This window comes from Erinaceus europaeus, chromosome 2 (assembly GCF_950295315.1).
Source record: "Erinaceus europaeus chromosome 2, mEriEur2.1, whole genome shotgun sequence".
NCBI classification, from domain to species: domain Eukaryota; kingdom Metazoa; phylum Chordata; class Mammalia; order Eulipotyphla; family Erinaceidae; genus Erinaceus; species Erinaceus europaeus.
In genome coordinates this window covers 151,414,690-151,442,659 of record NC_080163.1, presented here as the reverse complement: position 1 = coordinate 151,442,659, position 27,970 = coordinate 151,414,690, and the positions used below count along the sequence as shown (strand labels likewise).

At 49.7% G+C, this 27,970-nt stretch overlaps 2 protein-coding genes across 8 annotated transcripts; one reads left to right on the top strand and one right to left on the bottom strand.

Moving 5' to 3' along the window:
- Window positions 1-252: 252 nt before the first annotated feature.
- On the bottom strand, window positions 253-6,845 carry ZNF319 (zinc finger protein 319). 5 transcript variants are annotated; one of them, XM_060185454.1, is made up of 2 exons: window positions 6,254-6,845; window positions 253-4,007 (listed from the first exon to the last, which is right to left on the bottom strand). In XM_060185454.1, exon 2 carries the CDS (start codon window positions 3,765-3,767, stop codon window positions 2,013-2,015), a length of 1,755 nt encoding a protein of 584 aa, XP_060041437.1. In that variant the 5' UTR covers window positions 3,768-4,007; window positions 6,254-6,845; the 3' UTR covers window positions 253-2,012. The 5 variants fall into 5 exon arrangements, with proteins under 5 accessions (XP_060041437.1, XP_060041433.1, XP_060041434.1 ...); XM_060185450.1 differs by lacking the exon at window positions 6,254-6,845 and adding an exon at window positions 6,017-6,242; XM_060185451.1 differs by lacking the exon at window positions 6,254-6,845 and adding an exon at window positions 5,748-5,946.
- A 4-nt stretch (window positions 6,846-6,849) lies between these two features.
- On the top strand, window positions 6,850-27,436 carry USB1 (U6 snRNA biogenesis phosphodiesterase 1). Of its 3 annotated transcripts, XM_007520087.3 has the most exons (7): window positions 6,850-7,135; window positions 8,928-9,094; window positions 13,273-13,456; window positions 14,863-14,916; window positions 19,013-19,118; window positions 22,245-22,328; window positions 25,070-27,436. In XM_007520087.3, the coding sequence occupies exons 1-7, from the start codon at window positions 7,038-7,040 to the stop codon at window positions 25,172-25,174; spliced, it is 798 nt and encodes a 265-aa protein (XP_007520149.1). In that variant the 5' UTR covers window positions 6,850-7,037; the 3' UTR covers window positions 25,175-27,436. The 3 variants fall into 3 exon arrangements, with proteins under 3 accessions (XP_007520149.1, XP_007520151.1, XP_060041438.1); XM_007520089.3 differs by lacking the exon at window positions 14,863-14,916; XM_060185455.1 differs by lacking the exons at window positions 22,245-22,328; window positions 25,070-27,436 and adding an exon at window positions 22,099-22,203.
- Window positions 27,437-27,970: the final 534 nt, after the last annotated feature.

Genomic DNA, 27,970 nt, shown 5'->3' with positions numbered 1-27,970 from the left:
CTCCACCTATGATTCCATTTCATTTTCAAACAGCCTAGCTGGGTGAGGGTTAACCTTCCACTTGTACAGACAAGGCAACTGAGTCCCAGTGAGGTGAAGTGACTTGCCCAAGGTCACAGAACCACAACACCCAAAGCTCAAGATGTGAATCCTGTTTTCTGTCCCTAGCCCCAGGCTGTCACCCTGGCCGGCAGCCTTCCCTTTCTGTGTGCCAACATTCCTCTGTGGAAGAATGACTAGAACAAGCATGCCTTGGTCTCTGTTGGTCAATATATTTACTTCTAAAGCATACATTGGACTCACTATATATTAACATCAAAAGGGGGTTATCTAAAACGGAGTCATTCTTTTGAAAAATTCAAATTCTCACTTTTTTTTAGAAGATCCAAAAAGATGACATGAAAGAAAACTGTACAGCATTATGAAGAGTATAACAACTGCTTTTAGAAAGCAAAATAAAAATAACCGATGGTCAGTCAGTTGAGCTGGTTGCAAGCCTGGGTTTCATCTTTTGAGGCGCCTTGGTGAAGGGGAGCCAGCCAGGCTCTGCAGGTACGGGAAGGGAACCCTGCCAGACAGAGGGGGTGCTGTAGGCTTTCCAGAATTCCTGCAGGTAGGAGACTAGGATCTCCCTGCACCTCCAGGCCCTGGGTGCATGCACTGATTAACATCATCTTTCAAGATCTGCAATCTGGAAGGGGTGGGGGTGGAGGTGGGGGAACTGGAAGAGGGCGGGGGCAGAGCTGGGTTCAAAACATTCATTTTAAAATATCAGTCCTCTGGGTCTCTGGAGGAGGGCCCTGCCTCCAGCAGTATCAGTCCACTCCATCCACTTTTAAAGACTCTCCCCTCAACCAACTGGTCCCCGTGTTCTGAACTCCCTAGGTTCCACAAGCCCTTAAACAGAGACCTGGGGGTGGGGAGAGGGAAGTTGGTGGGTCCTAAGAGGCCCCAAGGGAGAATGCTCTGACCTTGGAAGGAGCTGAATGTTGTCCAGGGCATCTTGGTTGTGCAAGACCCCTGGGGTCCAGTGCAGCAGTCAGACTGATGGGGGTGGGCCTCCCAGGGCCGGGAGGGGACTGTGGGGCCAGAGGTCACACGCACAGTCCTTTCCACTGCCCTGCGCACTTTGGGCACCCAGGCCTGGCCCAGGGGTGAGGTCATACCCTGACGCTTTGGTTCCTATGGTTCACTAGTTTCCGTTTACCAGGAAGATTGCAGGCTTGGCCTCACCTCCTCCGCAGCACCAAGTGGCCTATCAGTCCCTTGTTCAAGCCAGCAGTTCTGTCTGCTGGGAGCACATTCCCCATCACCAGCTCAGAGCTGTGCGGCAAAGGCTGGAGGGGTGCTTCCTGTGCTCAGATGAGAGGCTAATTTCTCCCTCTCCCCACAGACAGCGTGGTCCTGGCTGGCAGTCATAGGAGGACCCTTCTGCCTCCTCACTCCAAGCTGGGTGAATGGTTCTCCAGGCCGACCCACCCCCGCAGATGTGCAGTCTTATCTGTCAATAACCTGGGAAGTGTGCCACACTAACTGGAGCAGAGAGCAAGGGCTGTGGTGGACGGTGTCTGGCTCTGCAGGAAGATATCCCAGGGCCGGCCTTCACCCTCAGACAACAGCTTGAAGGGAACACCAACCGGGGGCCCAATAGTAACCACCCTCCTTCCTACCCTATCTGCTCTCTGATGAGGCAGAAATGTTAGAGAAGGTGGGGCTGCCATGGCCCCTCCTGGGGATGAAGAGGCCACTGAATTTCTAGTCTGGTGCCAGCCCCCTAGAGACAAGCGAGTCCAGTGAGACTGGGAAGAGGTTGTAGAATCAAGAGCAGCCTTAGCAATCTGGCTCCCCTCATCTGATTCACGCTGATGCCTGGAGTGGCAGGAGCGCTGACCTCCTCCATCTGCCCTGTGTCCTTCTACCTTCATGCTCAGGGCCTAAGAACACGTAGCCGGGGTTGGTAGGGACTGGGTGTGGGAGGCTTGTTGGGCTGGCCGGGAAGCCCCAGCTCAGCCTCAGGGCAGGCAAGCAGCTACCTGGTAGGCCCCCTCCGCGGCTGCAGCGGCAGCACTATGCTGTGCACTGTGCTCCTGCAGCAGCGCAACGTCCAGGAAGCGCTCACCGCACCACACGCACTTGAACTGCTGCTCCCGGGCGTGCACGCCCTGGTGCTTGTTGAGATGCTCCCGCTGCTTGAAGGCTTTGTCGCAGCTGGGACACTTGTAGGGCTTCTCCCCAGTATGGACCCGGCGGTGCCGCTGCAGGTCGGAGGCATACTTGAAGCGTTTCTCACAGTCGGGGCACTTGAGCGGCTTCTCTCGGGCAGGGTCACAGCGGTGTTGCACAAACTCCGAGGAGGAGAAGAAGCGGCGGTCGCACAGGGTGCAGCGCAGGGGCTTCTCGGCCGCCGAGCAGTGGGCCAGCTGGTGTTTCTGCAGGGCTGAGGCCCGCTTGTAGGCCTTGTTGCACACCGGGCACTTGAAAGGCCTCTCGGCCGTGCTCGGCAGACACTTGTGCCTCAGCAGCTCGGCCGACTGGTCGAAGCCCTTCTGGCACACCGGGCACTTGAAGAGGGTCTCAAGGGTGTGCACATGCTGGTGGTAGAGCAGGTGGCTGGGCTGCCCGAAGCCCTTCTCGCACAGGCCACACTTGAAGGGCTCCTCCGTCTTGTGCGTGCGCCGGTGCCGCATCAGCGCGTACTGCTGCTTGAAGCCCATGGGGCACAGGTCGCACTTGAAGGGCCGCTCCGCGCTGTGGGTGCGCTCGTGCTGCCGCAGGTCCGATGGCCGCTTGAAGGCCTTCTGGCACTCGCTGCAGCGGAAGGGCCGCTCGCCGCTGGGCGTGCACGGGTGCTGCAGCAGCTCCGACGACTCCTTGAAGTGCAGCTCGCACACGTTGCAGCGGAACAGGTGGTGCTCGCCTGAGTGCGCGTACATGTGGCGCACCAGGTGGGAGCGGTGCTTAAAGGTCTTCTCGCAGACCGCGCACTTGTACGGCCGCTCGGAGCTGTGAGTGCGCTTGTGGTGAACCAGGTGGGACGACTGGCTGAAGCTCTTGTCACACAGCGTGCATTTGTACGGCTTCTCGCCAGTGTGGATCCGCTCGTGGCGGGAGAGCTCTGACAGGTGCTTGAAGGGCTTCTGGCAGATGGAGCAGCTATAGGGCTTTTCGACCTGTTCAGCCTGTGCCACTGCCCGCGCTGCAGGGGTCAGCGAGGGGGCCGCTGTGGGCCCTGGCTCCGGGGCCTCTCCCGGCTTGTAGGTCTTCTCACAGATGGAGCACTTCACCACACCCGCAGCACCTGTGTGTGCACTGTGGTGCTGCGCCAGGGAGGTGAGCAGTGAAAAGCCCATCTTGCAGACCCCACAAACGAAAGGCTTCTGCTCAGCCTGCACGCACTGGTGCTCCAGCAAGTCAGTAGCCTGGTGGAAGATCTTGAGACACTGCGTGCACTGGAAGGTGCGATCATGACCCGCCAGGCACTGGTGCTCGTGTGGGCTGGACAGGTGTGTTAGGTCGTGACCGCACACACCACACTTGGAGGCCGGCTCACCTGCTGCCTGCAGGGGAGGTGGGTGCTGGGGGGGCTGCAGGCCTGGGTCAGGCTGCAGGAGGATGCCATAAACAGCGCAGCCCAGGGCGTTCTCAGCCGTGCCAGGAGGTAGCCCATGCTCAGCCAGGGCGGGTGGGGGCTCTGCATGGTGCTGTGGCTGTGGGGGCTGTGGCTGCTGTGGCTGTGTCTGCGATGACTGTTGCCAACTTTCTGACATGCTTGAGAAGATAAAACAGGATTTGGAGTGTAGTGGCTTCAGTTTCCTGCTTAAGGTGACCCAACCCAGAGGGGAAGGACTTAAGACCTCAGACCTCAGACAAGGCACAGAAGAGGGACTGATCAGACAGCCCAAGTCATTAACCAACAGAGACAAGAAGGCTTTTCCTACAGGATGAGGGGCTCTTCGACTCAGGGTCCCAGCAATTCCAGGGAGACTCTGCCTTCCCAGTGATGGGTTCTGTAGGGAAGAGAGAAATCATGAATTTGAGGCCCTCTCCCGGTTCTGCCTACACTCACCACATGGACATAAACAACATCAGGGAAGGGAGATCTCTTCTTTTTACAACTCAGCAACTCTGGTCAAGGGGATGGTCTGTTTCTACCTCCAACCACCTCCAGGTCCCCGTCCCTGGGCCAAGGCAGCCCAGCTTCCCACTTCCTGCCAAGACTGGTTTCACAGATGAGAATCTAGGCTGATCTGCCACAATACAAAGGTGTCACAAATTCTGTTCAGGCTCCAAGAGAAGGAGGAGGGGTAGGTGAGGAGTTAGGCTTATGTGGTCAAAACAATTATTTTAGAAGTATGTTTTGGAGCTGTTGTTTTATTTGTTTGTTTTGGTTTCTTGCTTACGGCAAATAAATTATTATGGGTTAAGGAGGTAGCATAGTGGTGTGCAAAAAGATTTTTGTGCCCGATATACCAAAGGTCCCAGTTTCAATCACCAGCACCACCATAAATAAGAGCTGAGCAGTGCTGATGAAAAATAATAAGTTAATAAATTCTTATTTGGCAGTCCAACATACAAGACAGCTAGAAACAGAGAAGCTCTAAGGTCTCCCTGAGATCTGCCATCTCCTTTTCCCCTCGCTGCCCTGAATTCTAACTTGGGACTGCTCAGAACAGCCTGCTGGGTCCAGGACTCCCAGATCAGACAGCCCCACAGCAAATAGCCTCAGACAATGAACAGTCAAATCAACTACATGTAAAAGAGAACCATTTTAAAAGTTTCCTATGAGGGGCTGGCTCACATCCCTTACAACTGTGTCCCAGGTCTCCTGACCCAACCATGCACCGGTCTTTCTCCACACACAAGAAGGGACAGTCCTGCAAAGATCTGAGCTAGTATTGGGGGGGGGTGGGGATTGCAGGTCCATGAACCAAGTCAACCTCTAGCTATACAGCAGAGTCCCCCTCTAGTCCTCTCTTGCAGCATCACCAAAAGTCCTCAACCCTCAGAATCTTCACACTTTGAGGCCCTGGAGGAAAATATAAGCAGTCATGAGCCTGCCTCTGTGGTGTGGGAAGTGTGCTGACTAGAGTATTTCTCACCTCCCTGGACTCCAAGTCCCATCATCAGGGTCATCAATGGCAAGTAAAGCTCGCCTTCACAGGCAAATCTCTAACTCACCACTTTGTGGCAGCATAAGATAAAGACAGCAAGAGGGAGGGACTTTTGGACTAGACTTTCAGGTCCCCAGCTCCTCTGTCTCTAACAACGCTGGAAAGTTTCTCTAAGTTTTCTCCTGAGGACAGGAAGAGAAAGTCTGATTGCTGTGCCACGGCAGAAACACAGGAGTCAGGATAAAAACTAACACACACACACACACACACACCAGCACCTTCCACAAAGGGAGGAAGGAATGTAGCTGTTTGCTGATGGGCTGATGGGTGGAAGCAGCAGGTTGCACGAGCAAGCAGGTATCCAAACCTCCCCAGGACACAGAGGAGCCAGATCACCTGAGCTCCCCACAGCTGTCTCCAGCTGTGCCAAGCCAGCTGATTTTTCTCCTGACACAAATGGCTGCCCCAGCCCTTGGCTATTCAGCCCCACTGCCCACACCCGCCCCCCTGCTAGAAGTGCCGCCCGGGAACTCGCACAAAGGGGGGGTGTACAACAAGGGTAGGGGGGCAAAGGGGTCCCCAACTTGCCCCCCTGCCAGCCCTTGTTCCTCCCTGGAAAACCGAATGAAAGCCCACCCGGTGCGCCGCCCTCTGTCAGCCCGCGGGGTGTCCAGGCTGCTCGCAGTCCCCGCGGGCGATCGTGCCCAAAGGCCCCGGAGCCGCCGGCCGGGCCCGGATGGCGCAGCGCGACCAAGCGGCCGGGGCCACCCGGGAGGGAGCTCGTAGGCGCCGGGTCCAGCCCTGGGGATGGGGTGGGGTGGGGGTGCGGCCCGGCCGGCTGAGGAAGGGGTGCGGCGGGCGCGGGCGTGGCCCCCAGACGCAGCCCCCCGCGCCCCGCCGCTCACCTGCTCTGCGCCGCCCGCCGGCTGCCCTCCCCGCCGCCCCTTTATTCCGCTTCCAGTCGCGGCGGCGGCGCGGCCTACGCGCGCTGCCAAAGCCCCGGCCTCGCGTAGCGGCGGCGGCTGAGCCTGGGGACAGGAGACCGGGGAAGCGCGGCGACCGGAACTGAGGAAGCGACGCGCGCGACCCAAGCAGCGGGACCGTGGAGGAGGAGCGCCGGGAGGATGGGCGGGCGGACAGACCGATGGCCTTGCAGAGACCGGCGGACAGGCGGGCGGCGCTGGGGCCAAGGAGGCGGGGCGGGAGGAGGAGCGGCAGCCCGGGCGGCGGCGGTGGCGGCAGCGGCGGGAGGAGCAGGCGGCGCGGAGCGAGGCCGCCCCCTGCCGGGGACCCCGCGGCCGGGCCGGATCGGACAGGCCAGGGGCGGGGCTGGCTCTCCCGTCGCCCCAGCTGGCCGGAGGGCGGGGGCGCTGCGTCCCGGGCCACCCTGCTCGGCGCAGACCCTCGGGGTCCAGCCCGGCCCTGAAAGGCGGCCCCACACACGGACACCTAGACCCTCCAGTCTGGAAGTGACTGACACCGCTCGGCTTCCTCCAGGGAAGGGGCCCCGAGGCCCTTACGGGGCAGGTGTGCGGAGCGGGCTGCGGGACCCAGCCGGCCCCGAGGCAGGGCGGCTCCGCCCAGTGCTGACCGCTGACCCAGGGGTCGTCGGTGCTGGGAGGTCTGGTGGCTGCAGACAAAGCAGCGGACAGTGAGGTCTGGGCCCAGGGGGATGTGGGAAATAGACGCACGGAGGCTGTTTAGGGGGCCTCCGGGAAGCCCTCCGGGCGCAGCCAACCCGTAAGAAGCGGGATCTCCGCCAAGGTCCGGCTGGACCCGCCCCTCCAGGCCCCGCCCTCTCCAGGGCCCGCCCACAGGCGGTGCTCAGACAAGCCCCGCCCCCTGGGCGGGCATTTCCGGGCTACGGAAATCCGGGTGCAGGCCGCCGCTGCCCCGCCTTGGCTTCGCCGGGGCACAGCAGGCCACATGAGCGCGGCGCCCCTGGTGGGCTACAGCAGCAGCGGTTCGGAGGAAGAGGCTGAGGCTGCGGCCCGGCCCCGGCCCAGGACGGGAGGCAGCAGTCGGTGAGGAGCTGAGAATCCTAACTGGGGTTAGGTGGAGGGTCCTGGGGTGCAGAGTGCGGGGCGGCTGGCCAGGGAGGAAGTGGGGTGCAGGAGGAACTGGGGATACAGAGGACAGCCCCGGACAAAAGCTCTTGAGAGCTCCCACCTATTTAAGTCAAGCTTAGGAGGCAGGATCCAGCCTTCCAGTTGGCACACATCATCTAAGTTCATTTCCCACGTCTACGCTCGACCCGACCTGCCAATATACGGGGATATCTTCGCCCACCCTGTCCAACGCTTGTCGTCACCCAATCTGGTCCCCTACGCCTACACTGAACTTCTCTGTTCCAGACTCTTGGAAACAGAGCTGGCAGTCAGCTGAGGTAAAGAACAAACACCTCATCACAGACCCCTGCAAGCGTCAACCCGGCTTTGACCTAGCACGTTATGATTGGGCCCTCCTCAATCGCTATCGAACAGGCCATGGCCGGTGCGCTGCTATGTTCCACCGCTGGGGAGCCAGAGACACCCGAATTGCCCCTGAGGCTACAGACAAGACTATGACCCACATAGTCAACAACTGCCACCTCTCCAGATTCAAAGGAGGTCTCGAAACTTTACATCAGGCTCAACCTGATGCTGTTGACTGGCTACGGAAGAAGGGCAAACGCTAGAAGAAGAAGAAGATTGTGCCATCCTGGGTCAGTTCCCTGACTTGCACACAGTTGCAGTAGTAACAGCAATTTATGGAGAATTGTTTCATTCATTCAGTGCATTGCCAGTGCCCACTCTGCAAGGAGCTCGGGACGGGAAACTCAGCAGTGAACAAAGCCATAGAAGTCTCTTACTTTCGAGAAGTTTGGTTCTTAGTACTAAGCTTTCTTCTTGCTGGTTGCTGAAGTTCTCAAATATATCTCAGTGAACTCAAAAGTGTCCTTTAGGGTAAAGCGCATTTTGCAGATGAGGAAACTGAGAGTGACAACAATGACAAGTGGCTGGTTAAGATGACAAACTTAAGAAGTTAGGGCATAAGGGTGGGGGGGGGGATAGCTTAGTGGTTATGCAAAGAGATTCTCATGCCTGAGGCCCCAAAGACCCAGCTTCAATCCTCTGTACCATCATAAGCCAGAACTGAGCAGTGCACTGGGGAAAAAAGGAATATGGATGAGAAGTTAGGGCATGGTCTTGTACATATTTGCTGCTTGTCTACTTAACTTCCCATGGACCACATTCCCTGCTAAGGTTTGCTTCTGGAGTTAACTGGGAGATCCCAAGAAGACAATATGGGGGGAAGAGCATATAGCTCTTAGAGTTACCACAAGAGGTTACCACTATTGTGGTATGTACAGAGATAGAAATTCTGGGGGATGGGGGGACAAGGGGTGGCGCACCTAGTTGAGTGCACATATTAGTATGTGCAAGGACCCAGGTTTGCGCCCCCAGTCCCCACCTGCAGGGGGAAAGGCTTTTTGAATAATAAAGCAATGTTACAGATGTCTTTGTCTCTCTCACTCTCTGTCTACCCTCTTTCTTGATTTCTGGCTGTGTTTATCAAATAAATAAATAAATAAATAAATAAAAGCTTCTTTTAAAAAAGAGAGGGGGAGTGGTCCGGGAGGTAGCGCAGTGATAAGGCTTTGGACTCTCAAGCATGAGGTCCCGAGTTCAATCCCCGGCAGCACATGTGCCAGAGTGATGTCTGGTTCTCTCTCTCCTATCTTTCTCATAAATAAATAAAATCTTTTTTAAAAAAGAGAGGGAGAGAGAGAATGCTGGTGGAATAAATGTATCATTTTCTCTTTTTCTCTTGCAGTGACCACAGCCCCCTTACCAGCCAGAGGCTGCCTGTACCAGACAGTGTGTTGCGCATGTTCCTAGGCACCGAGGAGGAGCCTGAGGATGACAGTGAAAAGCATGGGGGCCGGCTGCGCACCTTCCCTCATGAGCGGGGTAACTGGGCAACTCACGTCTATGTGCCCTGTGAGTAATGTGTGAAAGGCAAGAATAGTAGGAAGGGAAATAGCCCCAACCAGTGAGGAGAGGCAGAGACCAGAAACCTCTGATATGGGTAGTGGGAAAGAGATTGATTCAGCTGAAACAGAGACTATTTCAAGAACTGGGGACTTTTTCTGGAAACTTAATTTCAGCTTTGAATTCATTGCTGACTGTTTTTCTAACATGGCACCGGGGAATTAACCAATACTGGCACATGCACAGTATTGCCAAGTGAACTCTTGGACACAATTTTTTTATTCTATATATGTAGAAGGAGGAGAGGGAGAAACAGAAGAGTAGAGACACCAAAGTAATGTTCTACCCTCTGTGAAAGTCCCTTTGGTCCTGTCCATGGACCAAAGAGTGAGCCCAGGGCGTCACTCATTGTAAGCCATGAACTCTATCACTGAACTATTTCATAAACCCCTAAAATAATTTTTGTTAGCCCTAAGTAGAACATTCTTCCTGCTCACAGCAGACCAATGGAGACTCTAGGGCTGAGTGTCAAGGCCATCCCAGAATGAAGCTGTAGCCGAGAGAGCCCTGATTGTGCTGAATTCAAGTTCTACCCCAGCCCTCATGAGGGAGGAAGAACGTGTCCAGCCTTCACTTCCCTACTCACTCTTCTGAGTGCCCTTTAATAAGCTACTGGCCTTCTGAGGACCTCAGTTTTCCTCTCTCTAAAATGAGAATAGCAGTAATATCTGTACTTATGTGAAAGTTAAGTCAGATTAGCTATGTCCAGTTTCTCTTGTTTATTATTTCATTTTTTTTAAATTTTTATTATTGTTTGCAGTGAAATGACTCGAGGTTTATTAGGCAGAAAAATGTGTAAAGTGAGAGCAAAATTATACCCCCAAATGGCCAGGAATGGGTAGGAGGTGGAGGGCCGGGGTTATACCCAAGTTCTTAAGTAATAACTTTTTTTTTTATCTTAATTTATTTATTGGATAGAGAATGCCAGAAATCGAGAGGGAAGGGGGTGATAGAGATGGGAGAGAGAACAGAGAGACACCTGCAACACTGTTCCACCACTTGCAAAGCTTTCCCCCTGCAAGTGGGGAGTGGGGGCTCGAACCTGGGTCTTTGCGCATTGCGGCATGTGCACTCAACCAGGTGTGCCACCACCTGGCCCTTGGGCTGACTATTGTAATAACTCTCATTTTGTATCAGAGCAAGTAAATTATTGGAACTTATATTTCCCCTTCCACAGAATGATAATGATTCCCCAGTCTGCCTATTTGCTAGGGAATTTTGGCAAATTGAGTGGTATACTGAGCATGAGTAGACTGTCTAATCATGCAGCACTAGTCACACTTTGGGTCACAATGATAATGATAAGACTATATGGGGGGGGCGGTAGCACAGTGGGTTAAGCGCATATGGCTCGAAGCACAAGGACTGGCTCAGGGATCTGGGTTTGAGCCCCCGGCCCCCCACCTGCAGGGGGGTCACTTCACAGAGTGTGAAGCAGGTCTTCAGGTCTCTATCTTTCTCTCCCTTTCTCTGTCTTCCCCTCCTCTCTCCATTTCTCTCTGTCCTATCCAACAACAGTGACATCAACAACAACGACGACGATAAAACAAGGGCAACAAAGGGGGAAAAAATGGCCTCCAGGAACAGTGGATTCATAGTGCAGGCACTGAGCCCCAGCAATAACCCTGGAGGCAGAAAAGAAAAGAAAAGAAAAGAAAAGAAAAGAAAAGAAAAGAAAAGGAAAGAAAGAAAGAAAATATGAAGTGGTAGTGTTCTTACCCTTTATGAAAAAATCAAGAGCACTCTGTATGTCTGATAGGAGAGTGTTGAAAGGACCACTGTGGAATTGTAATCAAGAGCTTGACCTCTACACTGAGAGGAGGGGTGTACAGCATATAGTGTTAGATGTAGAGAGACCAAAAAAAAAATTAATTATAACATTTTTAATTGTCTTTATTTGTTGGATAGAGGCATCCAGAAATCGAGAGGGGTAGAGGAAATAGGGAGAGAGACAGACACCTGAAGCCCTGATTCACCGCTTACAAAGCTTTCCCCCTGCAGGTGGGGACCAGGGGCTCAAACCTGGGTCCTTGTGAATCTTAACATGTGCCCTCAACCAGATGTGCCACTACCTGGCCCCAATTAGAAAATTTAAGGGAGACGGGCGGTAGTGCAGCGGGTTAAGTGCACGTGGTGCAAAGCGCAAGAACCAGCAAAGGATACCTATTTGAGCCCCCGGCTCCTCACCTGCAAAGGAGTCACTTCACAGGCGGTGAAGCAGGTCTGCAGGTGTCTGTCTTTCTCTCCCCCTCTGTCTTCCCCTCCTCTCTCTATTTCTCTCTGTCCTATCCAACAACAACGATATCAATAACAATAATAATAACTACAACAATAAAGTAACAAGGGCAACAAAAGGGAATGAATAATTTTTTTTTAAAAAAAAGAATTTTAAATGTATTTTTTCTTTTAGAAATATGTGCATTGTTTCATAGCACACACAGTGTAGCACATGTCCATAATTTATAAGCACACATTATCAAAGATAGCTATATGCAGAGGAGCCAGGTGGTGCACCCAGTAGAGCACACATGTTGCCATGTGCAAGAATCCAGGTTCAGGAGTCGAGTGGTACCGCAGCGCGTTAAGCGCAGATGGCGCAAAGCACAAGGACCGGCGGAAAGATCCCTATTCAAACCTCCAGCTCCTCACCAGCAGGGGAGTCCCTTCACAGGTGGTGAAGCAGGTCTGCAGGTGTCTGTCTTTCTCTCCCCCTCTCTGTCTTCCCCTCCTCTCTCCATTTCTGTCCTATCCAACAACAACAACATCAATAACAACAATAATAACTACAACAGTAAAACAAGAGCAACAATAGGGAATAAATAAATATTAAAAAAAAAAAAGAACCCAGGTTCAAGTTTCAGTTGCCACCTGCAGAGGGGAGAAAGCACCACAAGTGGTGAAACAATACTGCAGGTATCACCCTTTTATGCTCCTTCTCCCTCTCTATGTCATCCCTTCTCAATTTCTCTCTGTCCAAAAGAAAGGAAGGGGAAGAGAGGGAGGGAGGAGAAAAATGGCCTCTGGAAGAGGTGGACTCACTAGACAGGCACTGAACCCCAGTGATAACCTTGGTGGCAGTTAAAAAATCAGTGGGGCAGTTGGGCGGTAGCGCTGCGGGTTAAGCGCAGGTGGCACAAAGCGCCAAGGACAGGCTCAAGGATCCCAGTTCAAGCCCCCGGCTCCCCACCTGCATAGGAGTCTCTTCACAAGAGGTAAAGCAGGTCTGCAGGTGTCTCTCTCTTCCCGTCTCCGTCTTGCCCTCCTCTCTCCATTTCTCTCTGTCCTATCCAACGACGACGACATCAACAACAACAACAATAACTATAACAATAAAACAAGGGCAACAAAAGGGAATAAATAAATAAATATTTTTAAAAACTTTAAGGGAGCCAGGAGGTAGCGCAGCAGGTGGTGCAAAGTGCTAGGACCAGCTTATGGATCCCGATTCGAGCCCCCGGCTCCCCACCTGCAGAGGAGTCGCTTCACGGGCGGTGAAGCAGGTCTGTAGGTGTCTATCTTTCTCTCCCCCTCTCTGTCTTCCCCTCCTCTCTCCACTTCTCTCCAACAACGATGACAACAATAATAACTACAACAATAAAAAAAAAAACTTAAAAAATCAGAGTGATGGCACACCTGGTTGAATGCACACTTTAACATGTTCAAGCCAGCCCCAGGTCCCCATCTGCAGAGGGCAAGCTTCATGAGTGGTGAAGCAGTCCTGCTTTCTCTCTCTGTCTCTCAAGTCGTTCCTTCTCAATTTCTCTCTGTCTTTATCCAGAGAGAAAAAAAATAAAATAAAGGTATGTGTGCAAACTTCTTTTATTAATGGCCCATGTTGCTGCAGTAATTTGGAGACCACTGCTCAAGGTGACAGAATTTCAGATTCTATGCTTCTCCTGTATAGGGTTTTTGTTTTGTTTTCATTTGATTTCCTTACAGTGAACGCATATGTGCTACTTCTACGACCACAAACACATTAAAATATTATGGGAATCCACAGACATAGGCTCTTCTCAAAGGGATTTTTCTCCTAAAGCCCAGAGTGGCAAAGAAGCCCTCTGCCTTTGGGGCTTCTTCATTCAGCCAGTCTAAGAGAATCCTACCCTCCATCTTCTCTGCCCCACCAGATGAAGCCAGGGAGGAGTTCCTGGAGCTGCTTGACATGTTGCTGCCACATGCACAGACATATGTGCCCCGGCTGGTCAGGATGGAAGCCTTCCACCTCAGCCTGTCCCAGAGTGTGGTTCTGCGCCATCACTGGATCCTCCCCTTTGTACAGACCCTGAAAGACCGCATGGCCTCCTTCCAGAGGTGAGCACTGAACCTTTCCCTCTGCCTCTTCTTTTTGGGCCATTGTATCCCAGCGGGTGTGTTATCCCAGCAAATAGGCCAGATCTCTTGGGTGCTACGTCTCCTGGGGCTGCTTGCACAACCATCCTGTGTGATCTCAGATAACCCATGAACACCCTGGAAGCTTCCAGGCTCACCTCTGTGTGCAAGTCAGAGGAGCGTGGTGGCTGTCTCAGGGTTGTGTGAAGACTCCCAAAGTTGACAGGCACAAGCTCAGCCTGTGACATACAGGAAATATCCTTATTGCTTAGACCACAACAGAATTTTCTTTTTTTTTTTCCAGTTTATTTATTTATTTTTTAAATTTATTTATTCCCTTTTGTTGTCCTTGTTGCTTTATTGTTGTAGTTATTGTTGTTACTGATGTCGTCATTGTTGGATAGGACAGAGAGAAATGGAGAGAGGGGGGAGAGGAAGATAGACACTTGCAGACCTGCTTCACCTCCTGTGAAAAGACTCCCCTGCAGGTGGGGAGCCGGGGGTTTGAATTGGGATCCTTCCGCCGGTCCTTGCACTTTGCACCACCTGCGCTTAACCCACTGTGCTACTGCCTGACTCTCCACATCAGAATTTTCTTTCTTTTCCTTCCTTCCTTTCTTTTTACCTTGCAAGGAGCAAATTGACCTGTATGATCACTGACTTGATGAATAAGACTTTGGCATAGTCTCCAATTGTCTATTGAATAGACTGCTATTACTAAAGTACACTTTTTGCTAGCATCTGACTAAAGTTATGAGTTATTTAGATGGTGATTTTTTTCTTTTGTTTTGTGTACATACATGTATAGGTATACTTTTTTTTTTTTTTTGCCTCCAGGGTTGTTGCTGGAGCTCAGTGCCTGCGCTACGAATCCTGTGGCCATCTTTTCGATTTTTTTGATAGGACAGAGAGAAATTGAAAGGGGAGAGACAGAGAGGGAGAGAGATAGATACCTGCAGACCTGTTTCACCACTTGTAAAGTGACCCCCTACTGGTGGGGAGCTGGGAACTGGAACTGGAATCCTTGCATGGGTCCTTACACTACTGTGCTATGTGCACTTAACACAGTGTTCCACTGCCCAGCCCCCCAGGCACGAAAGTCTTTTGTATGATTTTATGCTGTTTTTCCAGCTGTTAGGTGATTTTAAAGTTCTGCCCAGCTCTAGTATTTTAGGGCTCAGGTTACTGCCTGTATAATAGGGTGATGGTGCTGAGTGTGATGGTGTTTTCAAAGTGGTGTGTTTATGATTGCTTTTCTTTTCTTTTCTTTTCTTTCTTTTTTTATTCTTTACCAGAGCACTGCTCAGCTCCAGCTTAAGGTGGTACAAGAGTTGATTATTTTTCTCATTCTCCCTGAAATACAGTCTTCTTCTTCTTCTAAATTTCAGGTTCTTCTTTACAGCTAACCGAGTGAAAATTTATACCAATCAAGAGAAAACCAGGTAGGTCTTCCCTTCTCTGTCCCCAGTAATTTCCAAAAGAAAGAAAAAGTGGAAGGAAGGGGGAGGAAAGGGGTGAAGGAGGGAGGGAGGGACAGTAGATGGATTGATTCTTTGGGGAAGAGTCTGAGGGGTTATTTTGCCTTCTGACCTTGTCTGCCCTCATTCTCTGTTTGTTTTTTAACCAGCTCTATGACTACAAAGTCAGTTGTTCTCATATCTGAACCTGTCATTAAGAAAAAAAAATAGCTGGAGCATGATGGAGTGGGAGAGGGCAGAGAGATAGAGAAAAACATCTTGAATTAGTACAAAAAGCCCAAGACTAAAAGATGACCTGGGTACCTGCCCAGCTCTGCCCCCACTCAGTCTTCCCTTCTGTGCCATCTCACTGCTGTCCTTGTCATACCATCAGTGGGCGTTTTGAGGTTTACATAAGCCAAACATGTTTTGAAAAGTATTAGCTGAGGGGCCCCAGGTGGTTAAGCACACACCATTTTGCGCAAGGGCCCAGGTTCAATACCCACATAGAGGGTATACTTCGTGAGCAGTGAAGCAGGTCTGCAGGTGTCTTATCTTTCTCTCCTTCTCTGTCTCCCAACCCCTCTTACTTTAGCTCTGTTATGTAAAATAAAAATAGAAAGAAAATAATAATAATAATAATAATAATGGCTGAGAGCCCTGGATTCATTGTACAGGAACCAAGCCCCAGCAATAACCCTAGAGGCAGTTAAAAAGGAAAAAAAAAAAAAAAAGAAGAAGAAGAAGAAAAAGAAAAAGTTTATTACCTGAATATTAGGAGGAAAAAAAAATCAAGACTTCAAAGCCAACTTACCCTGTCTGAGTCACACACTGAGCTGATGCTACTCTTAGCACATCTGATATGAGGGCTTGTTCATTCATTCATTCATTCATTCATTCATTCATTCATTCATTCTTATTCATTCACTTTTTCATTCATTCACTCTCTATTGGAGGGGGTTGAACAGACCAGAAACATGATCTACTCCATGTTCATGAATGTCAGTCTGGCTCTCCTGTGAGAGAGTTGTAAGGGAGTGAGGGTGGGCATGGGAAGGTAAAGAAGAGGCAGGTGTCAGTGGCCAGGGGTGGGGTTGATGATGGCCAGGAATAGGGTGACAGCCACGGGAGAGCCAATAAGTGGACACAGCCCTGATATATTAGCGGTGGAGTCAACTGGAATGGCATTGGGATCCGTGAGCAGAAAGAGGAAGAATCAAAGTCTAGTTGAGCCCTGAACAACTCAGGGTTAAAGGCACCAACTTCCCTGTGCCCCTGGACCTCACACAGCTAAAAATCCTGAAAATTTTTTGACTTCCCGTAGTCTGAGAGGTGGCACAGTGGATAAAGCATTGGATTCTCAACCATGAGGTCCTGAGTTCAGTCCCCAGTAGCCTATGTTACCAGAGTCATGTCTGGTTCTTTCTCTTTCTCCTTCTATCTTTTTTGTGCCTCCAGAGTTATTGCTGGGACGTAGTGCCTGCACTACAAATCCACTGCTGCTGGAGGTCATTTTTCCCCCATTTGTTGCCCTTGTTGTTATTATTGTTATTGCTATCATTGTTGTTGGATAGGACAGAGAGAAATCAAGAGAGGAGGGGAAGACAAGAGAGGGGGAGAGAAAGATAGACACCTGCAGACCTGCTTCACCGCCTGTGAAGCGACTCCCCTGCAGGTGGGGAGCAGGGCGCTGGAACCGGGATCCTTGTGTCCGTCCTTGTGTGTCATAACACGTGCACTTAACCCACTGTGCCACCGCCCAGACCCCTCTCCTCCTATCTTTCTTGTGAAAAAATAAATTATTTTTAAAAAACTTTTTTTACTTCCCCAAAACATTATAGCCTACTATTGACCAGCCTTCCTGACAACATGAACAGCCAATTATGATATATATTGTTATATTTATTACTATATACTACATATTATTATATACACATTATATTATACTCTCAGAGTAAACTAGAGGGTGTTACTGGGCCTGCAAGATAGCATATGTAACTAGTGCATCTGCTCTCCTGTGCATCAGCTAGGTTCAAGTCTGGCTCCCACCACTGGGGGAATCTTCAGTGCTGTGACTGCTTTCCCTGTATTCATCTGTCTGTTTCTGTCGGCCTCAGAGTCCATGCGCAGAGCCACTACACCAGGTCAGCATCTGCTGTCAATCTGTTTCTGTCTGAAAAAACAAGCCTGGAGCAGCAAAGCCATGACAATGACCAAAGAAATGTCTGAAAGAGAATCATTAGGGTGGTCTGGGAGGTGGTGCAGTGGATAAAGCATTGGATTCTCAGGCATGAGGTCCCAAGTTCAATCCCTGGCAGCACATGTACCAAGGGTGATGTCTGGTTCTTTCTTTCTCTCCTCTTATCTTTCTCATTAGTAAATAAATAAATTCTTTTTTTTCTTAATAAAATCTTTTAGGGAGTCGGGCTGTAGTGCAGCGGGCTAAGTGCAGGTGGCGCAAAGCACAAAGACCGGCATAAGGATCCCGGTTTGAACCCCAGCTCCCCACCTGCAGGGGAGTCGCTTCACAGGCGGTGAAGCAGGTCTGCAGGTGTCTATCTTTCTCTCCTCCTCTCTGTCTTCCTCTCCCTCTCTCCGTTTCTCTCTGTCCTATCCAACAACGACAACAACAATAACTACAACAATAAAACAACAAGGGCAACAAAAGGGAAAAAATAAATAAAATAAATTTTAAAAAATTTAAAATAAATAAATAAATAAAGTCTTTTAAGAAAAAGCAAGAAATATAATGGCAGGCCTGGTACTGGTGAAGGTGATAGGAACAGATCCTGAAGGGCCTGTAATTTAAAATTTAAAAAAGAGAGATAGAATCATTAGGAATCGAGAGCTCCAGGGATGGTGCAGTGGTGATGTGTTGTCTCTACTCTCTTCATGGCTCTCCCTCACCTTTTTTTTATTTATTTATTTATTCCCTTTTGTTAAGCCCAATGGCACAACGAAGCGTAAGGATCCCGGTTCAGGCCCCTGGCTCCCCACCTGCGGTGGGGGGGGGGGGGGAGTCACTTTACAAGTGGTGAAGCCAGTCTGCAAATGTCTATCTTTCTCTCCCCCTCTCTATCTTCTCCTCCTCTCTCCATTTCTCTCTGCCCTATCCAACCACTATGACATCAATAACAACAATAATAACCACAACAATGGTAAAATAACAAGGGCAACAAAAGGGGAAAAAATAGCCTCCAGGAGCAGTGGAGCGCCAAGCACCAGCAATAACCCTGGAGGCAAAAAAAAAAAAATTGGGGGTCTAGGGGCCGCGCGGTATCACCGCGGGTTAAACAGACATGTCTCGAAGTGCAAGGACCAGCGCAATGATCCGGGTTCAAGCCCCTGGCTCCCCACCTGCAGGGGAGTCGCTTCACAAGTGGTGAAGCAGGTCTTCAAGTGTCTATCTTCCTCTCCCCCTCTCTGTCTCCCCTCCTCTCTCCATTTCTCTCTGTCCTATCAGACAACAATGACAGCAATAACAGCAACAATAATAATAACAATGATAAATGACAAGGGCAACAAAAGGGAAAAAAGATAAAGCCTCCAGGAGCAGTGGATTTGTAATGCAGGCACCAAGTCCCAGTGATAACCCTGGAGGTGAAGGAAGGAAGGAAGGAAGGAAGGAAGGAAGGAAGGAGAAAAGAAAGAAAGTTGAGGGTTTGTACACGGCAGTGTCAGAGGAAGATTGTCCTGGAAAAGTTATCAGACCATCAGGAGGGAGGAGAGAGATGCCTGGTTGAGTTGTCAGAGGAAGCTTTACAGAGGAGAGTAGGGCTATGATAGCTCAGAGAGCAGGAAAGTGAATTTCCTGGGAATGGACAAGAACTCAAGGTCCAGTGACCTGAGGAGGTGGCCTAACCAGCAGACTGTAAGTCTTCCATGCCTGGGGCCCCAGGTTCAATCCCCAGAACCACATATACCAGACCAGAATCAATCTGTGCTCTGGTTTCTTCTTCGCCCCCCCCTCCCCCATGGACTCTATTTGTTGCATCTTCTCTATTTACTGACCCAGCTCGCATGACTTAAGTTCTGGTTCTGCATCTCACACCCATGTTGGACCCTCTTCTGTCCCCCATAGGACCTTTGTTGGACTGGAAGTCACCTCAGGACATGCTCAGTTCCTGGACCTGGTGTCAGAGGTAGACAGAGTCATGGAGGAATTCGACCTCACCACTTTCTACCAGGTAATGAGCTTGGCTTTTGCTTCTCCACCAGCCCATCTAGAACTGTACCTAGATGAGTCTTTGTGAGAGGCAAACTGAAGAGCCTTCCAGAACCTTCCCATGTAAAGCATCTGCAGTGCCAGTCTGCAGGGGACGCACGGCCCTAGGGAGCTGAGGTGTGGCCAGATGCAGCCCACTGAAGTCTGTCTTTCATAGAGTGTTTTTTTTTTTAAGTTTTTTTTGTTTTTTATTTTTTAAATATTTATTTTATTTATTTATTCCCTTTTGTTGCCCTTGTTGTTTTATTGTTGTAGTTATTATTGTTGTTATTGTTGGATAGGACAGAGAGAAATGGAGAGAGGAGGGGAAGACAGAGAGGAGGAGAGAAAGATAGACACCTGCAGACCTGCTTCACCGCCTGTGAAGCGACTCCCCTGCAGGTGGGGAGCCAGGGTTCGAACCGGGATCCTTATGCCGCCGGTCCTTGTGCTTTGCGCCACCTGCGCTTAACCCGCTGCGCTACAGCCCGACTCCCCTCATAGAGTGTTCTATCTGCTCAATGTGTACAAGATTTGCGTCTCTACTCTATAATGTGGTCATCTTTGATTTTTTAGTATTGTTATTATCATTGGAGCTTAACTGCTCTAGGCCAGATTTTTCAGTAGAAAGATGGAGACAGAGAAGGGAATAGACACCACAGCAACCACAGATTCCCCCATTTTGGTGGGGGCTGGCCTCAAACCTGGGTCACACTCAGGGCAAACCAGTCACTCCCAAGATTAGCTATCAAACAGCCCCCCCTTTTTTTTTAAAGTGCCACCAGGAATTTCACTATGAATCCTCTGCTCCTAGCCATTTTTTTTTTCTTTCTATTTGTATTGGCTAGGCCAGAGAGAAATTGAGAGGGAAAAGGGAGGTAAAGAGGAAGAGAGAAAGACACTTAAAAGACCCGCTTCACCGTTCTTGAAGTTTCCTCCCTACAGATGGGAAGCTGGAGACTTGAACCCATGTCCTTGCTCATGGGTGCACTCAACCCTATATTTTTAATTTTTTTAATTTTATTTATTTATGAGAAAGATAGGAGGAGAGAGAGAAAGAACCAGACATCACTCTGGTATATGTGCTACCGGGGATCAAACTCAAGACCTCAAGCTTGAGAGTCCAACGCTTTATCCATTGTGCCACCTCCCAGACCACTATTTTTCTTTTTCTTTTTTTATTTTTATTTTATTTATTTATTCCCTTTTGTTGCCCTTGTTGTTTTATTGTTGTAGTTATTATTGATGTCGTTGTTGTTGGATAGGACAGAGAGAAATGGAGAGAGGGGGAGAGAAAGACAGATACCTGCAGACCTGCTTCACCGCCTATGAAGGGACTTGCCTGCAGGTGGGGAGCCGGGGGTTCGAACCGGGATACTGACGCTGGTCCTTGCGCTTAGCGCCACCTGCACTTAACCCGCTGCGCTACAGCCCGACTCCCAGTTTTATTTTTCTAAGAAGTAGTTTCTACAATTTTTTCCCCATAAAATTGATTCTCCAGAGAGTTGGGCCGTAGCACAATGAGTTAAGTGCAGGTGGCACAAAGCGAAAGGACCGGCATAAGGATCCCAGTTCGAGCCCCCGGTTCCCCACCTGCAGGGTGTCTATCTTTCTCTCCCCCTCTCTGTCTTCCCCTCCTCTCTCCATTTCTTTCTCATGAATAATTTTTTTTTAAATGTGTCATGACTTAATAAAAAAAAAAATTGACTCTTCAGAGGGCCAGGCAGTGGCACACCTTGTAGAGCACACACATTACAATGTGCAGGGACCTGGGTTCAAGCCACCAGTCCCCACCAGCAGGGGGAAAACTTGAGGAGCCATAGAGCATCGGTGCAGGTATCTCTCTTTCCCTCTTCTCTGTCTCCCCTCCCCCTCTCGATTTTTCTGATAATTTAAATAAATAAATTGTCTGCCAGGAATGGTGGATTCATGGGGCAGATACTCAGCACCAGCAGTAGCCCTGGTAGCAATTTAAAAAAAGAAAATTAATTTAAAACTTTTTAAAAAAAACTGAACATTTTGCAGGGCTAGGTAGCATAATGGTTTTGCCAACAGACTCTCATTCCTGAAGCTCCAAAATCCCAGGTTCAACCCCTGCTGCACCACCATAAGCCAGAGCTGACTAGTGCTCTGGTTTAAATAAATAAATAAATAAATAAATAAATAACACTCCAGGAAAAGTGGTAACATCACATATCCTCCTTCACCTGCCCAGTGCCTCTAGGGTTAGCTTGAATACCAAGTCCTGTATCAAAGCTTTAAAGGGTTGTTGGTTTGGCTTCCTATATTCTGTTTTGTTTTATTTCCAGATCACTCCTGAACTCTGTTTTATGGTGGTGCTGGGGATTGAACCTGAGAACTCAGAGCCTCAGAGTTAAAAGTTATTTACATAGCCATTATACCAGCCATCCCCCCCACCCCATCCCACATTGTGTTAAAGCCATGTTGAGGTTATATAGAAGCATGGCCGTGAATGGCAGCGATCCTTGTTTCTTCATAATTTTAGAAAATTTGATTTTGTTCTTTCCCACCCCCAGATTTGTTGAATCTCTGTATGCTATTTAAAGGAAACCCTGTGAGACTAGAACTTTCCTAGCTTGGGCTGCCAAACCAAAACCAAAATACCAGAAAGTGGGTGACTTAAACAACAGAAATTTATTTTCGCATAATTCTGGAGCCCAGAAGTCCAAGATCAAAGTGCTGTCACTTTCCAGTGAGGATTCTCTTCCTAGCTGATAATTAGCCATTGTCTCGATATTATCTTAACACAGAGCAGAGAGGGAAAGCCTGCTCTCTGTTGTCTTTTTTTACAAAAGTCACTAATCCCACCCAGTAGACCCTAATTATTAAATAATACAAACCTATTGCATTGGGAGTTAGGGTTTTCAGCATATGAACGGGAGTCAGGGAGAGAATTCAGTCCATTCCAAGGACCCACGCTGGGCTAACTTCTCTGTTTGCAGGACCTTGGAATCAACACTGATCATGGAGGGTCTGATTTCAGTGTGCGATAGCAGGGATCTCAACACACATCCCCTCCCCCCACAGCTCTGCCACAAAGCTGCTGTAAACCCCTGGTGACCGCCTGCCCCCTGCTGTTCTTCTGCAGGACCCCTCCTTCCACATCAGTCTGGCCTGGTGCGTGGGCGACGCACGTCTACAGCTAGAAGCTCAGTGTCTGCAGGAACTCCAGGTGAATTCCAGGTGTGGGAGCCCCAAGGATGCCAAGCCCCAGAAAAAATGAGCAAGTGTGTGTGTGGGGGGGGGGGGGGGGGGGGTGGTTAGATATCATAATGGTTATGCAAACTATCATGCCTGAGGCTCCAAAGTACCAGCTTCAACCCCCTGCACCACTGTTAACCAGAGCTGATCAGTGCTCTAATAAAAATAATAATAATTAATAATGATGAGCAAGTTAGCCTGAGGCTTAGACTCACACACCTGAACCCTGGGAAATACCTGGCATGGCAGGAGTGTCCCCGCCCCCACACATGCTACACATGTGCACAAGGACCCAGGTTCGAGCCCCCGGTACCCACCTGCAGGGGGAAAGCTTTGCGAGTGGTGAAGCAGGTCTGCAGGTGTCTCTGTCTCTCTCCCTCTCTAGCTTCCCTCCTCCTCTCAATTTCCCGCTGTCTCTATCCAATAAATAAAGATAATAAAAAAAATAAGTGTATTAAATCAGTATTTAAAAAAAAAAAAAGTACAATCTCACGAGTTCCCAAGGGTTGTGGAATCTGCAAAGTGCTGCCCTAAAGCACTGAATGGGGGGTGAGGGGAGGGTGCTGCAGACCTCCTCTGAACCCCAGCCCTACTCCCAGAGGTCAGGAGCCTGGTAGGCCCTGCAAATGAGTGAAGGGTGGCAAATGTGAAGGACCTTCCATTCTGGCGATATGTTGTAAGCAAGTGACGAATCCAGCTGTCCTGTCAGCACCCTATAAGGGCTGAGAGAAATTCTGCCTCTGCAAGGAAAACAGTGGGACATGTTCAGGTGCCAGGGTATGAACCTGCTGCTGTCTCTGGCACCCTTTGTGTTATTTTTACAAGAGAATCCAGAAGTCCTAATTGTTATGTCTGTTTGCAAATGTTGATAGCCAGCTTGGGTTTTCTTCATTATTATTTTTCTTTTAATAGGGTTTAATAAATTATGCAGGGAGTCAGGTGGTAACACAGCGGGTTAAGCGCACATGGCACAAAGCGCAGGGACTGGCGTAAGGATCCTAGTTTGAGCCCCCGGCTCCCCACCTGCAGGGGAGTCGCTCCACAGGCGGTGAAGCAGGTCTGCAGGTGTCTACCTTTCTCTCCCCCTGTCTTCCCCTCCTCTCTCCATTTCTCTCTGTCCTATCCAACAACAATGACATCAATAACAACAACAATAATAACTACAACAATAAGGCAACAAAAGGGAATAAATAAATATTTTTTAAAATTTTTTTAAATTATGCAGATATAACCTCTTATCTCCCTGTGACAGATGTCTGCAACTACTTTGAATTTTTTTTTAAGATTTATTTATTGCTGACTTTATTTTTTTATATTTGAATAGAAAAAAGGAGGAAAGATAAAGAAAAAGAGAGAGTGTACCAGGCTAAGCACACATAGTACAAAGCACAAGGATCCCAGTTAAAGCCCCCGGGTCCCCACCTGCAGGAAGGTGGCTTCACAGGTGGTGAAGCAGGTCTGCAGGTGTCTGCCTTTCTCTCCTCCTCTCTAACTTCTCCTACCCTCTCAATTTCTCTCTATCCTATACAGTAAAATAGAGAGGGGAAAAATGGCCACAGGAGCAGTGGATCCGTAGTGCCAGCACCAAGCCCCAGTGATAATCCTGAAAGGAAAAGAAGGGAGGAAAAGAGATAACCTGCAGCACTGCTTCAGCACTCGTGAAGCTTCCCCACTGCAGGTAGGGACTAGTGGCGTGAGCCAGGGTCCCTGTGCATTGTAATACGTGTAAGATCTCTACCAGATCAGCCACTGCCCATCCCCTCCATTTATTTATTTATTTATTATTATTTTTTATTTATTATTTATTTTGCAATCCAAACAAAGTGGGTACAGGCTAGGACCCAAGGCCCTTCAGCGGCCACCTTTGCCCTTGGTCCCTGCCTGGCTAGCGTTGCAGGCGAGAAAGAGACCAGGAACTCATGGTGGAGCGGGAACGCAAATCTTTATTTATGTGGACACTCCAGAGTTGGGTGTGAGCACAGCAGGTTTTGGCTACGTGGAGCTAGCAAAATGGCCACCGCCAGCTATGCACACCAGCCCTTCTCCAGGTCTTCTCCAGGTCGTGATGCAGAAGAGAAAAAAGAGGGCGAGACCAGGAACAGCAGCAGGCTTTATAGGGTTGGGGCGGAATTGGCTAGGGAAGAGGGTGGAGAAAAGAAAAAGGCATTCTGGAAACTTCCTTAGTTATGGTTGCTATAGTGTTTTTGCTGGCAGGAATGGGCAATACCCTGAGGGGATAATGTGGCGGAGGAGTCATTTTTAAAACAAGGCAGAAGATTGATGTGTAAATAATAATACTCGTGTGGAAATATGGTGGTTTGTGGGTCCTGCCTAACTCAACCACATCTGCACAATTTCCCAACAGGTCCTGTCAGGCTAGCGGCATCAGAGCTCTGGCTCTGGGCTCCATCTTGCAGATCCAATCCCTAGCCCTGGTTCTGTTGGTCTCTGTAACCCATGGCTTTGGACACCCATTTCCCCTCGGCCAGGCCAGTGTAGTTGACAGGAGCGACCTTACCTCACAAGGTTGCAGAGCAGACTGGACCAGAGAGCCCTACGTGCACCCTGAGCCTGCCTGGTGCTGGCCTGAAGGACCTCAGTCACTGGTAGTGTTTGCAGGGCCCTCTGACCAACCCCCCCACACACAGACAGACACACACACTTCAGCTTATCCCCTCCCCTTAAACGAGACTCTCTTCTTCCGAGTTTCAGGAACTCGTGGATGAGTTTGAAGATTCAGAGCTGCTGCTGCGTGTGCTGGCCCAGCAGGTCCGCTGCAAGTCTGGAAACAAGTTCTTTTCAGTGCCTTTGAAATGAGCACCAGCGCCCTCCCCCACCTGTCCCAAGACCTTCCACCTTCCGCAGGCCACACAGAGATTGGGGGGGGGGGGGTGTCATGCCAATGGAGGGGTTGTTCGCAATGGGAGTCCCCCAGGGAGTGCAGCCCATGCTGGGCTCCCCTGGGACTGGTTCTGTCTCCTGGCCCTTCTGAGAGGGTTCTGTGCTATACTGTTTTGGTCACTCCCAGAAATCACCAAATCACCAGTAGAGGGCAGCCTGGACTTACTAGTTTTTGCTCAATGATTGTTAAAGCAAAGAAAAGGGGGGGGGGAAGGAATCACCTGGTGAGCCCAGCCATGCTCAGTCAGATACCACTAACCCACCCCACCCCATCCCCACCCCCCTAGTCTCACCAATGGCTGGTTTCTCCCTCCCACTACCAGGACTGCTGTTTACATTTTAATGCCATTGGCCTCAGACCAGGGTTTGGGGTTTTTTTGTTTGTGTGTTTGGGGAGGTTGTGTTTGTTTTTGCTTATTTTCATGAGAGAGATACAGAGAGATACCAAAGCACTGCTCAGCTCTGATTAATAGTGGTGCTGGAGATTGAGCCTGGGACCTCAGAGCCTCAGGCATGACAGCAGTTTACATAAATGTTATGCCGTCTCCCCACCCCAACCAGGGTTTTCTGTTTGTTTGCTTGCTTGTTTGTTTTTAATTTTGTTATTAATAGTTTGTTATAAGACTGTAAGTTTACAAGGTACAGCTCCACACCACACCCACCACCAGAGTTCTGTGTCCCCAACCTCCCACCTCCCAAAGATCACCACTAAAGTTCTCACAGATCTTACAGTTGGCTTGCTTCTGGTGTTTTGTTTGTTTTGTTTTGTTTGGCAAGTTCATATAAATCAGATCTCTAGATTCCACAAATGAGTGAAACCATCTGATAGCTGTTTTTCATCTCTTATTTCACTAGGCATAATTACCTCCGGTTTCATCCATTTTGTCCCAAAGGACACAATATCTTCTTTTTTGAGTGCAGAATAATATTCCATAGAATATATATCTCGTGCGGGGGTAGATAGGATAATGGCTATGCAAACAGACTCTCATGCCTGAGGCTCCATCAAGTCCCAGGTTCAATCCCCCATACCACCATAAGCCAGAGCTGAACAGTGCTCTGGTAAAAAAAAAAAAAAAAAGAATATATATCTTATTATTTTTTAGTCAGTCATCTGTTAATGGGCATTTAGGCTGCTACCACTCTTTGGCTATTGTGAATAATGCAGCTATGAACATAGGGGTGCATATGTCCCTTCTAATCAGTGTTTGAGTGTCCGCTGGATAAATGCCTAAGAGTGGTATTGCTGGATCATAAGGTAATTCCATTTTTATTTGTTTAAGGACTGTCTATACAGTCTTCCAAAGGGGCTGTACCAGTTTGCATTTCCACCAACAGTGTAGCAGAGTTCCCTTCTCTCTACAACCTCTCCAACACCTGTCCTTTCCTCCAACCAGAGTTTTTGTTTTGTTTGTTTTTAAATCACTCTGTCCAGGCCCTTCTCTGCTCCAGCCAGGACTGAGGGTGCTTCAGTGGGCCTATCACAGTCCTTCCTCTAACCCTGTAGCTTTTATTTACTTACATTTCCCTCTCTCCCTTTGGTGCCACTGAAGGCCACTTGAGGGCCAAGGTACAGGGTACTAATTTGTGGTTGGGCATCCATTCTCTCCATTTCTTCCTCCCACTTGCCCCTAGCCAGGTGCCAGGGGAACCCTGAGCAGATGTTGCATTTTGGCTGGTGGCTTTAAGCCAGGCCTTCAACGCTGTGACCTCTGGCTCCCCAGTGGCTTGCCAGAAGTGCTTCCTGCCATGCTGCTGGTTCTCTGAGGGGTGGAGGACAGGGGCGGGGGGGCTTAATTCTTCACCAGCCTCTCAGCAGAGATAGAACCAATCCTTTCCAGCTGTCATCTGAAATTCTAGGGGTGGGTGAAGAGTTTGTTTGTTTTATGTTCCCTTTTTTTGTTGCCTTTGTTGTTTTTTTATTGTTGTAGTTATTGTTATTGATGTCATCATTGTTAGGTAGGACAGAGAAATAGACATCTATAGACCTGCTTCACCACCTGTGAAGCGACTCCCGAGTCTGCGGGGGGGGGGGGGGGGGGGGGCTGGAACCTGGATCCTTACACCAGTCCTTGCGTTTTGTGCCATGTGTGCCTAACCCACTGTGCTACAGCCCGACTCCTGGGTGAAGAGTATTTTTCATTTTTGATCTTTAACAATTAAAAACTTTATTTTGGATTTTGGCTTGGAATATTTCTATTCAAAACTAAAGTGCAAAAAAATGACTTCCTCTGCCGCTTTTCTGCCCCAACTGTGTCATGGGGTGGGGGGCGCTCTGGGAATCTCTGCCAGGATTTTTCATGTAGCCTGGAGAGGTGTAAGTGATGCTTCCCCTCAGGGAAAGGATTTCAGGAATTCGTGGATGAGTTTGAAGACTTGGGCCTCCCCTAAGGACCTGCTCCCCAGAGAAGTCACACTGTTTCCAGGCCAGTCTTCAGGAAAGGGGTGTGGGGGAGAGAGTCCCATTACATCCCTCATTAACCCAGACATTGGCACTTGTACTGCTACAGCACTTCCAAAGCCTTTTCTTGGGCCTTCCCCACCCCATCCCAGCAGCCCCCAGAAAGGCAGACTGGGTAGAAATGTTGGGGGTGGGGGTTTGGGCAGTAGTGCAGCAGATTAAGTGCACATGACCGTAATCCACATGACCGTCGTTCGAGCCCTGGCTCCCCATCTACAGGGGTGGGGGTTGCTTCACAAGAGGTGAAGCAG